This window comes from Rattus norvegicus, chromosome 18, assembly GCF_021556685.1.
Source record: "Rattus norvegicus strain SHRSP/BbbUtx chromosome 18, alternate assembly SHRSP_T2T, whole genome shotgun sequence".
NCBI lineage: Eukaryota > Metazoa > Chordata > Mammalia > Rodentia > Muridae > Rattus > Rattus norvegicus.
Window position 1 is genome coordinate 41,474,499 of NC_141551.1, and position 12,469 is coordinate 41,486,967.

The following is a 12,469-nucleotide window of genomic DNA, read 5'->3' on the forward strand; positions in this document are numbered from 1 at the left end:
GTTATGGTTCTGAGTCTGGCTAGCCAGTTTACTGGGTCACGTTGTTCAAATCCTTGGAACTTCATTTTCGTCTCCAAAGAATCTAAGGAGATATCAGAAATTAGCAATTTCTATTTGTAAAATTTTACATACTGTATATCACCTCTGTATTGTATAGTGTTATGGTATCTTGACACAAACTAGAGTCCTCAGAGAGGAGGGAGCCTCAGTTTAGAAAATGTCTCCATGAGATCCAGCTGTAAGGCATTTTCTTAGTGATTGATGGGGGAGACCCAGCTCATTGTGTATGGTGCCATCTCTGAGCTGGTGGTCCTGGGTTCTATAAGAAAGCAAGCTGAGCAAAACAGGGACAGCAAGTCAGTAAGCCCCTCCGTGGCTTCTGCATCAGCTCCTGCCTCCAGGTTCCTGCCTTGAGTTCTTGTCCTGACGTCCTTCAGTGATGGACTACTATAGAAGTGTAAGTCACCTTAACCCTTTCCTCAAAGACTTGTGTTTTGGTCATGGTATTTCATCATAGCAATAGAAACCCTTTTCTATTAATGGCTACTTTGTAACATTTTTCAGAAGCATGGTCTTCTTTTAAAACATAAACAAACAAAACCTAAAATGAATTTGCTGATGTGCTCATTTTGCCCCTACAGTGAACAATAGTAACTGTTGTCATAACCAATCTCAGAATATTTAAAGTGCACATAAAGACTTTTAAATTAAACTCTTTCTAGACAAGTAACCCAGCATAGTAGGAATCCCTCATTTTTTCCCCCCAAGATAATTTCTGTTTTTGTTCTTACAGGACAAGAGAGAGTATGTACTTAGAGAAGTAGTTCTTTAGAGCTTATGAGTTTAGTGTTATGTTTACAGAATAGGAAAAATGCCACATCCTATATTGCTGAGAATGCTTTCTTAGTTTTGATTATGTATGGCCTGGTTTTAAATTATGTTAATGTTTAAGTAGTCTTGAGAATGTGAAATTGCTATTATAAACTTGACTATTATACAGCTAAAATATATTTGGAAAAACATAAGATGTCTCAGATGACTACTAAATTCTTTTAAAAACGCTAAATTCTAAATAATATGAATATATGAATAAAAGTATTTTATGAAAGGATTGAATATTAGCATGGTATTCTTACATTTAGATTTAAGAAAAATGTTTTTGGAGAGTGTCATGATACTACGTCTATTTAAAGCTTAAAAAATACTTTTTTTTTTCCTAGCTGATGATCAGTTTTAAGCTGTGGGTTTTACTGTGACTTATGAAGTTATATCTTGTAAGCACTTGCACATGCCCCGTGATCTGGTTTCTTCCAGTTCCTTCAGCCTCATTGTTTACTAATCTCTTGTTTCCTGGCCTCACATCTCATTGAAAGTGCATACTGTCTTGATGAAACAAACCTTTTCAGTCATTGCTCTCTTAGCCCAAGGTGCTTTTCTCTTCATTTTTCCATGGCTCACCCTACTGATTAGATGTCAGTCTGGATATTGCTGTCTCTCAATGTCCATTCTGAACTCCATGGATATGCTGGAGACCTGTCTTGGCTCCCTGTGTGATACCCTCCCCTACCTGTTAACTTTCTTGTCTCCTTACATGCTATAGTGCTTGACACACAGCACTTACTCAGTGAATACTGTAATGAATAAACTAACTAAAATTAAGCACTGCTTTCTTTTACTTGACATTTCTGAAGAAAATTGCTATCTTAATTTGCTTAGTTTCTGAAGTAAGTTTACTTGAATGCTACGCCATTGTTTTATTTTATAAAAGTTTTTAACAAATGTGATTTTGTTTGAACTAATGAAGTGTTCTGCATTTTGTTCCCTACACCATTTCAATTATCTTGTTTTGTCATTTAGATTAATTGGAGGATCTGACAACAAACTGATTTACAGACATTATGCAACACTATATTTTGTCTTCTGTGTGGATTCCTCAGAAAGTGAACTTGGCATTTTAGATCTAATTCAAGTAAGTCAACAGTTGCATCTTACTACCATTACTTAGGTTTTTTTATTCTATTTTTATAAACTTAAGATTAAAGTTTTATAAAACGATGTTGTTTGATAAGAGCTGTTCTATAGTAGATATTATGGGTATGCTGTGACATAGTGCCACATAAATCAAGTTAGAGGAAAGATTGATTTTGGTTCACAGTTCTGGAAATTTCAGTCTGCCAGCTGATCCCATTGAATCTAAGTCCATTGCAAAGGAGTAGCGTTGGAAGAAAGCTTGGTAGAGGTATGCTCTGTCCTCATGGCAGGGGGAGCAAAGAGGGCCGGGGACAACATAGACATTTCAAAGACACCTCCCAGAGACCCCTTCTTCAACTAGGTTCCACCTCGTGATAGTCTGTTTAGGTATGAACTTATAAGTAGATTAATTCACTTAGACAGTGCCCTCATGATCCAGTTCAAACCATGTTAAAGGGCTGTAGAAACTAAATTGATTAGGAGTAATTAAAGCTAATTTCATCATGCCTTTTTTGTTCGTGTGAGTTACTGCAAGGAACCCAAGATTGTGAATCTCTCTGCATGTGTCTGAATCTGATCTAAAGACTTGACTCTTCTGAAAAACGTTTGTAATGTCTGTAGAACTCATCAGTTACCAGAAAACTCAATTTGAATCTTACCTGTTAATGTTGCTTCAGCTCTTTAGATCTTGCTTCTTCTTCATCATTGCCTTCAACCTTCACAAGTAACAGTTTGTGCGTATATGTGTTTGCCTTTTCATATCATTGAGCCTGGAGATGTTTTATTTGTTTCTTCCAGGATATTTTCTTTTAGAACATCTCCAGATTTCATCTCATATTATCAGACTAGTCATCTTCCTACATTTTTAGTTGTATCCATCTCCATCTGTCTCCCATACTTTGGGGCTTTATTAACAAATGTAGAGGGTTAGAACTTTTGCTCTGTTTGCACGCCGATGAGTTAATCTATAGTTTAAAGGGTGATGGCAGAAGATGACAGAAGATTTCTTGCATTATTAATAACCCAGAAACATTACCCACAAAACAAATCAGCCCAAAACAAATTAGCCCAAACCCTGATAATGTTTGCCTGCATTAGTTCTCAGTTCTAGAAGGGTCAGGTGATGTCTGCACCACAGTAGATCAGATCACATAGGGGACAGACCTCAGAGTTAGGGAACTGGAATTCTTTATAATGGGTGAATCACATCTGCTCTGAAAAGGATGAGATACTCTTTAAAAGACAAGATAAGCTTATCCTTTTCTTTTAAGGAAGACATTATTTTCCAAGGCTGTTTGTCAGTGAGACAGTTTGAAAAGATAATCAAAGACACAGATAACAATTGCCTCTGTTCCCAGGATTGCAGAAACCTATACTCTGTAGACTTTTTAGAGTTGCTTCGTATTCAGTAGAAGAGGGTATGTGTGAAGTTCCGTGGGACCGTCAGTGTTCACATGTGTAATATTCAGTAGCCTCATATCTTCAAACCTGGAACCACATTCCTTCAGAGCTTTGCTTTCTGCCCCAGCTTTCTGTTCATGTCTCATTTTTATACAAAGTACTAGTCAGTCCACAATCTGTGTAATTTCTTCTCTCAGCTGCCTTCTTATCTTTCTGTTTTACTGTTTCTCTTGTTCTGGGTCCCTCAGGTTTCAACATGTCATGTTTTTCCTTCTCCCTGATCCTATTGAGGTTTGGCCTATCCTTATTCAGCTTAGACTCTATGGGTATCTTAAGCTAGACCTCACTTCTAGACCATCACAAACAAAACTGAAGCAGTCAGGAGAGAACATTGGCAGGCTCTTGCTGTCTACCTGCCTTTCTCCTGTGTGTTGTAGAAACAATGCATTCACTGTACTCCTAGCTGAGGAACCAGGCCTTCTGAGGTTAGCTTTCACTTCTCTTGCTCCAGCAACACCCCTCACTTTGTAGCATTTTATCCTCTTCTAAATCATTCCCTCAGCCAGCACTGTGCTCTTCCACCTTCGCTCCCTTTCTACTGTCTCTCTCTGTTGATAACAAATTATTTTGCTACAGAAGGAATATCTGAAACTGGTTTGCTCTCTTGCACTATTGTCGTGAATTACAGGTTCTTCCTCTGTTTGATTCAGATTGCCATTCACTCTTGATAAATACTCTACTTGATCTTGAGGATAGTTCTTCCCTACTTCTTGTCTTGGGTATCTTCTCTTTTTGTGGCTTTATTCTTTTGGTAAGGTAATTTCATACTAATAGTGTCTGTGTATTGATGGTACTAAATTTAATCTTTAGCCTAGACCTTTCCTTCGAATGGCTGATTTAAGACTCAAGTTTCTGCTGGGCATCTCCGCTTGGGTATTACGTGAAGATCTCACACTGAAATAGATCTGAAACCTGTATTTCCTGTAGTTTTTGTCTTTTTTTTTTTTTTAGGATTTTATTTATTTATTGTATATATATATATATATGAGTACAATGTAGCCATCTTCAGACACACCAGAAGAGGGCATCAAGAACCCATTACAGATGGTTGTGAGCCACCATGTGGTTGCTGGGAATTGAACTCAGGACCTTGGCAAGAGCAATCAGTGCTCTTAACTGCTGAGCCATCTCTCCAGCCCTGTAGTTTTTGTCTTATCGCGTTACTAACAGCTGAACTCTTCAAGTCAGAGCCTGAGTACTTGCTTGTTCTTTGGCCTTATTTTCTGCATTCTGCTCCATCTTAAGCAAATCCTTTGCCTGACCTCTTATTTCTTCACTGTGGTCCAAGTTACATTTGTAGTCTGACAGTTCTGACTGCTCTCTCTTTCTCTGTCTGTCTGTCTGTCTGTCTGTCTGTCTGTCTCTCTCTCTCTCTCTCTCTCTCTCTCTCTCTCTCTCGGGTCTTTACTCAGTGCATCAGTCAAGTGCCATTGTAATATGCTGCATCTCACACCTTTTATTCTAGACTCTTCATAGCCTCAGCTTTTATTGGAGTAAAAGCCACTATGTCATAGGCTACCCAGGAGCCTATGTGTGTTGACCCCTTCCTGTTGCTTGTCTTCTGTGTCCTACTCATGTGCTCAGCCTCTTGTTGATGCTACAGGCATATGCCTACTTCAGACTTGGTACTTGTTGGCTTTTATGCCTGAGATGTTCGTTCACTTGGTACTCACTTGGCAGGCTCCATTTCATTCTTCCCGATTTTGACCAGAAATGACCTTTTCAGTATGGAATTCTGTGGTCATGCTTTCTAAAAATCTCCTCTACATTTCTAACCATTGATTTGCTGTATTTTTCCTTTCCTTAGCACCTGCTATTATTTTCTATGATGCTTTATTGTCATTTACTGCTAATAGAATAAAAGCTCCCAAGAGGACCTAGAGTCATTTATTGACTTATCTACCAGGACTATATACTGTGTTGCATTAGTATTGCTGATTTATCTCACACAAGGAATAGTAGGTCTTCAACAAATAATTGTTTGATGTGTGAATAAATGAATGAATTTAATGCCTATATGTAGTATTTAGAATAAAATAACTGATAATAAGGGCAAAAACGTTAGAATAGTTATTTGGAAATGTAGCTGTCACTACATGCTATTGACATTTTCTTATCTGAGTTCTACTTGATTGGCTAATTGTGAGAATCATTAAGTCATCTATATCTATCTATCTATCTATCTATCTATCTATCTATGCATGCACACATATGTATATATATACACATATATATTTATATATATATATATATATATATAAAATATGTGGTTTTTATATTTTAAGTTTATATGTCATACCATCTCTAAAAGCTAAAGAAAAAAAGTAAATTGCATTCATAAATGTAGTTATAGGCCAGGGATCAGGTAAAAGCACTTGCTTTGCAAGCTGGCTGACTTTATTTCAATCTGAGAACAGAATCCACAGGTAGAACCAACACCATAAAGTTGTCCTCTAACCTCTAACCATGTAGCTGTGTGTGTGTGTGTGTGTGTGTGTGTGTGTGTGTGTGTGTATAAACACTAATAAATACAATTTAAAAATTAATTATTGTAAGTAGTTTGCTTTGGATCAAGATTATCAAGAGAAAATATACAGAATTTTTTTTCCTTTCTGAATAGTACACAAATAGAGATGTGGCATCAGTAAGTTGTAAGCTGGGGAAAGCTGTATGTAAAAAGATTCGTCAAATGAGTTATGATTTTTAAATCTGCAGGAAGGAAGCACTTTTTGATTTTAAATGAGAAATTACTAAGTAGAAAATGTAATCATAAATTCTGAGTGACCAAGCTTAGACATATAAGTAACAAGACTAAATAAAGCTTTTGGTATTGCTTTTGTTAGTAAGGTTAAAAACAGTATGTGCCAGTGGAGCTGTTAGTATACCACTTTACTCTTAAACTCTTTTTTTTTTTAAATTGGATATTTTCTTTATCTACATTTCAAGTGTTAGTCCCTTTCTTGGTTGCTCCTCTGAAAACTCCCCATCCCATCTCCCTACCCTGCCTCCATGAGGGTGCTCCCCCACCCACCCACCCACTTCCTCCTGCCTCCTTGCCCTACACTGGGGTGTCAAACCTTCACAGAACCAAGGGCCTCTCCTCCCATTGATGCCCATCAAGGCCCATCCTCTGCTACATATACTGATGGAGTTAGGGTCGCTTCATGTGTATTCTTTGGTTGGTTATTTAGCCCTAGGAGCTCTGAGTGGGGGGTCTGGTTGGTTGATACTGTTGTTCTTCCTATGGGGTTGCAAACCCCTTCAGTTACCTCAGTCTTTTCTCTAACTCCTCTATTGGGGACCCCATTATTAGTCCAGTGGTTGGCTGCAAGCATCCGCCTATGTATTTGTCTGGCTCTGACAGACAGCTATAGCAGTCTCCTGTCAGCATGCACCTCTTGGCATCTCCAATAGTGACTGGGTTTGTTGACTGCATGTGGGATGGATCCCCATGTGTAGCAGTCTCTGGATGGCCTTTCCTTCAGTGTCTGCTCCACACTTTGTCTCCATATTTCTTCCTGTGAATATTTTGTTCCCCCTTCTAAGAAGGACTGAAGCAGCCACACTTTGGTCTTCCTTCTTCTTGAGCTTCATGTGGTCAGTGAATTGTATCTTGGGTATTCTGAACTTTTGGACTAATATTCACTTATCGGTGAGTGCATACCATGTGTGTTCTTTTGTGATTGGGTTACCTCACTCAGGATGATATTTGGAACCCAGTTCCATCCATTTGCCTATGAATTTCATGAAGTCATTGTTTTTGATAGCTGAGTAATATTCCATTGTTTAGATGTACCACATTTTCTGTATCCATTCCTCTGTTGAAGGGCATCTTGGTTCTTTCAGGCTTCTTCTGGCTATAATAAATAAGGCTGCTATGAACATAGTGGAGCATGTGTCCTTGTTATATGTTTGAGCATCTTTTGGGTATATGCTTAGGAGTGGTATAGCTGGGTCCTCAGATAGTACTATGTCCAATTTTCTGAGGGACCTCCAGACTGATATCCAGAGTGGTTGTACCAGCTTGCAATCCCACAATGGAGGAGTGTTCTTCTTTCTCCACATCCTCAGCAGCAACTGCTGTCACCCGAGTTTTTGATCTTAGCCATTCTGACTGGTGTGAGGTGGAATCTCAGGGTTGTTTTGATTTTCATTTCCCTGATGACTAAAGATGTTGCTTTTCAGCCATTCAGTATTCTTCAGTTGAGAATTCTTTGTTTAGCTCTGTACCCCATTTTTAAATAGAATTATTTGATTCTCTGGAGTCTTAACTTCTTGAGTTCTTTGTATATATCGGATATCAGCCTTCTATTGGATGTAGGATTGGTAAAGATATTTTCCCAGTCTGTTGTTTGCTGTTTTGTCCTATTGACAGTGTCCTTTGCCTTACAGACTTACAGCTTTGCAATTTTATGAGGACCCATTTTTTGATTCTTGATCTTAGAGCATAAGCCATTGGTGTTCTGCTCAGGAAATTTTCCCCTGTGCCCATGTGTTCACTCTCTCTTCTATTAGTTTCAGTGTATCTGTTTTGTTTTGTTTTTGTTTTTGTTTTTGTTTTTTTCTTTTTTTTTTTTTTGGAGCTGGGGACCTAACCCAGGGCCTTGCACTTGCTAGGCAAGCGCTCTACCACTGAGCTAAATCCCCAATCCCCTGTGTATCTGGTTTTATGTGGAAGTCCTTGATTCACTTGGACTTGAGCTTTGTACAAGTTGATAAGAATGGATCAATTTGCATTTTTCTACACGTTGATTGCCAGTTGAACCAGCACCATTTTTGAAAAATTCTCGCAAACCGAATCCAAGAACACATCAAAATGATCATCCATCATTTCAAGTAGGCTTCATTCCAGGGATGCAGAGATGGTTCAGTATATGTAAATCTATCAATGTAATCCACTATATAAACAAACTCAAAGAAAATAACCATATGATCACCTCATTAGATGCTGAGAAAGCATTTGACAAAATACAACACCTCTTCATGATAAAAGTCCTGAAAAGAACAGGAATTCAAGGCCCATACCTAAACATAGTAAAAGCCATATACAGCAAACCAGTAGCTAACATCAAACTAAATGGAGAGAAACTTGAAGCAATCCCACTAAAATCAGGGACTAGACAAGGCTGCCCACTCTCTCCTTACCTATTCAATATAGTACTTGAAGTCCTTGCCAGAGCAATCAGACAACAAAAGGAGGTCAAAGGGATACAAATTGGAAAGGAAGAAGTAAAAAAAAAATCACTATTTGCAGATGATATGAGAGTATACTTAAGTGACCCCAAAAATTACACCAGAGAACTACTAAACCTGATAAACAACTTCAGCAAAATGGCTGGATATAAAATTAACTCAAAGAAATCAGTAGCCTTCCCCTATTCAAAGAATAAACAGGCTGAGAAAGAAATTAGTGAAACAACACCCTTCACAATAGTCACTCTCTTAAACTTCTAATGCTGCCTTTCTTCTCATTTCTTCTTTCTCTTCCCTCCCTCCTTTCCTCCCTCCTCTCCTTCCTTCCTTCTTTCCTTCCTCCCTCCCTCTCCCCCCTCCCTCCCTCCCTCCCTCCCTCCCTCCCTCCCTTTCTTTCTTTAAGACAGGGTCTCCTGTAACCCTGGCTGGTCTCATATTATTATGTAGGTCAGGCAGGCCTTTGACTCAAAGATCTGCCTGCCTCTGCCTCATGAGTGCTGGGATTAAAGGTGTACTGAGATTAAAGGTGTGTACTATCATGTTTGGAAAGTAATTCTTTTTTTTATTTGTTTTAAGATTTATTTTAATTTTATGTATGTGTCTGTGCATGTGCATTAGAGTAGCCAAGGAAGTCAAAAGAGTGTTGGATCACCAGAGGCAGTTGTGAGTGCCCCGTGAGGATTCTGGGAACTGAATTTAGGACTTCTGAAAGAATTTTAAATGTTCTTAACCTCTGTTCTATCTCTCCAGCTTCCAAATCTAACTTCTTATGCTGGTTTTTGAGACTCGGCAGGTATCACTTACATGAAACCACAAAAGTAGTCATGGTAAACATTTGCTATGTCTGTCTCTCCCTTTCCCCTCCATTCCTTTCATCCTAAATTGGTGGGGGTGATAGAAAAAATGATAATTTTAAGAAAAATTTATAGGATTAAGTTGATTTAAAATAATATTTAAAACTCTAAGCAGAGACTTCAAAGAAATTTTGAGCTTACAGTAACTATGACTCCAGATCTTTTACTTCTGAGGACCACTTATTCAGTGTTTTGTTTCCCTGTATGCTTTTCTACTAAAGAGAGAGATGCAGATTTTGGTTTTATATGGCTTGGTAACAGAGAGGGAACAAGCAGAACTATATCTTGCATTGCCTTCTAACTGAATTCTTTATTACACTTTCTAATTTATTTGATACATAATTATAGTTTTATTCTGAAACTCTATGTATCTATAGAAAATAATTTTTGTGTTTTCTGTTTCTCTGTTGGCTATCCCTGGCTGAAGAGAATGGTAGACATATGCTACATTTAAACTTTTTAAATTACATTTCCTAGCCATTCATTAGTAGTCTCTAGAGTCAAAAGAAGAGAGAGAACTCATTTAAAATTCAGTCTGCTTTACTGAGAGAAGTTGAAATGGATGTGAATTTTCTTAGAGGTAAAGCAGAAGTACTCTGTACTTCTGTACTTAGGCTTTGATGTGGTAGCCCGTCTTAAGTGTTCTACTAGGACAACTTATGTCTCAGGGAGTTAGAGGAGGAACTATCAAAGGACAAGATTGTGCAGCATAACTGAAGTGATTCTTTCATGTACTTTAAAAAAAGGAAAATGACTGTTGCATCTTGCTAATGTTTTTGGCTTTATTGCTCAAACATTAGTAACTTTGGTGGTAAAGGGATTTGAATTTTGTATTTTTGTGTTTGTATCAATGATTAAACCCAGAGCCTAACATGTGCTAAGCATGACTCTTACTAGTGAACCATGTTCCATTCTGACAGTTTGTGTTGATTAGATAAAATACAGAAGAGAGTGTTTTAGGAGAGTTCTATCACTTTGTTCTGAAAGTAGACTTAGAGGAGCTGGAGAGGTGGCTCAGTGGTTAGGAGGTGTTCTTACAGAAGATTCAAGGTCAGTTCCTATCACCCACCTTCAATGGTACACACTTCCCTCAAAGGGGTCCAAGGCCTCTTCTTGCTTCCTCAGGCACACCCACACATGAGGCATACACTCACACAGATACCCATAAATACACAAAAATAAAACTAAAATTCTAAACAAAGGGCTACAGCTACTTTTATAAGACCCTTTGATGTTATTACATGACAACCTACTACTATGTTATCAAAAAAAATGTAATTTCCCTACATTACTATGTGTTTTTGCTCTTGGTTTCCAGTTGATCTATTGCTTACAAGGGAACACTGGTCATGTATGAGCCAGACACCATAATACATAGTCCAGTGAACAAAGTTGGATTGAGGAGCTCATTGTTTTTGCTTTTGTTTCATCAAATAACTATTCAGAGATTATTTAGAACTGATTTTCTTGGGTTTTCATCCTTTCTTGTGAGACAGCATCTCTAATGTAAAAAAATTAAAAGTGGAAAATGAGGAACCTATAAGAGCTGAACTGAGACCCATTTGTCCTTGTATGTTCCTTAGAGGATAGAGCAAACAAACATTGGCATATCTTACTAAACATGTGCCTGTATGTTGATATTTCTACTGTTTTTTTTAAAGGTTCAGTCTAAAGTTCTTTTTTTTTGTTTTTTAAGATTTATTTATTTATCACATATGAGTATACTGTAGCTATTTTCAGATGTACCAGAAGAGGGAGTCAGATCTCATTTACAGATGGTTGTGAGCCACCATGTGGTTGCTGGGATTTGAACTCAGGACCTCTGAAAGAGCAGTCGGTGCTCTTAACCTCTGAGCCATCTCTCCAGGAGTGATATTTCTACTGTTAAAAGAGTACTATTCAAATAACCATTGAAAAATACATATTTTTCCTTTTTTTATTGGACATACTCCTTTATTTACATTTGAAATGTTATTACCTTTCCTGGTTTCCTATCCATAAGCCCCCCCATCCTCTCCCCCTCCCCCATAAGGGTATTTCCCCCCATCCACCTTACTGCTCCTTCCCACCCCATCCCACCCCAACATTCCCCTGCACTGGGGATTCAACCTTGACAGACCAAGGGCTTCCCCTTCCACTGGTGAGCCAACAAGGCTATTCTCTGCTACATATGCAGTTGGAGCCCTGGGTCAGTCCATGGATAGTCTTGGTTTAGTGGTTTAGTAGTTTAGTCCCTGGAAGCTCTGTGGTTGTCATTGTTGTTCTTACAGGGTTGTAAGCCCCTTCAGCTCTTTTAATCCTTCCTCTAATTCCCGCAAAGGGGGTCCCAGTCTCAGTTCAGTGGTTTGCAGCTAGCATTCACCTCTGTATTTGACATGCTCTGAATGTGTCTCTCAGGAGAGATCTATATCTGGTCCCTTTCAGCATACACTTTTTGAAAAATACATATTTTATGCAAAGATTTGGTATTCTTAAAAGTGTGTGTGTGATCCTGGATTTGACTTTATGTGCCGTGTAAAATCTGGAAGAAGCATTTAAATACATTCTGTGTAGTATTTATGTCATTTTGTCACTTACTTGAACAATAGCTCTGTTTGTTTGTTTTAATTGTTCACAAGTTGATAAAAAGAAATATACACCTTATTTAAAATAATTTTTTTAAAATTTCTTTGTTTTCAAGATACTGCCTCTCTATGTAGTCCTGACTGTCCTGGAACTCACCATGTAGATCAGACTGGCCTCAAACTCACAAAGATCCTATTTCTTCTGCCTCTTAAGTGTGGGAATTAAAGGCAGGCACAATCCTAACATATATAATAGCTGGCCTTAAGATTCTCTTCTGTTGCTCCATGTATACATTAGAAATGTTTAAATATTTACACAGTAAGAGTAGAGTTCATTAAATATTGACGTTGGGTCATTTGAGGTATTTATAAGCAGTCATATTATCCTCTCTGTGCCACATGGATAATGGAAGCATGGTGATAGAG

The 12,469-nt window shown here is 38.0% G+C and overlaps 1 protein-coding gene across 8 annotated transcripts in view; it reads left to right on the forward strand.

Moving 5' to 3' along the window:
• Positions 1-12,469, forward strand: part of Ap3s1 (adaptor related protein complex 3 subunit sigma 1) — a 68,848-nt gene that overhangs the window by 26,314 nt on the left and 30,065 nt on the right. For all 8 annotated transcript variants that reach the window (XR_015642227.1, XM_087592663.1, XM_087592661.1 and 5 more), the window contains exon 3: positions 1,858-1,969. Coding sequence is in view for 7 of the 8 variants with exons in the window: in XM_087592663.1 (XP_087448789.1) it covers positions 1,858-1,969 (112 nt within the window). In the remaining variant the exon portion in view is untranslated. The remainder of the gene's footprint in view (positions 1-1,857; positions 1,970-12,469) is intronic.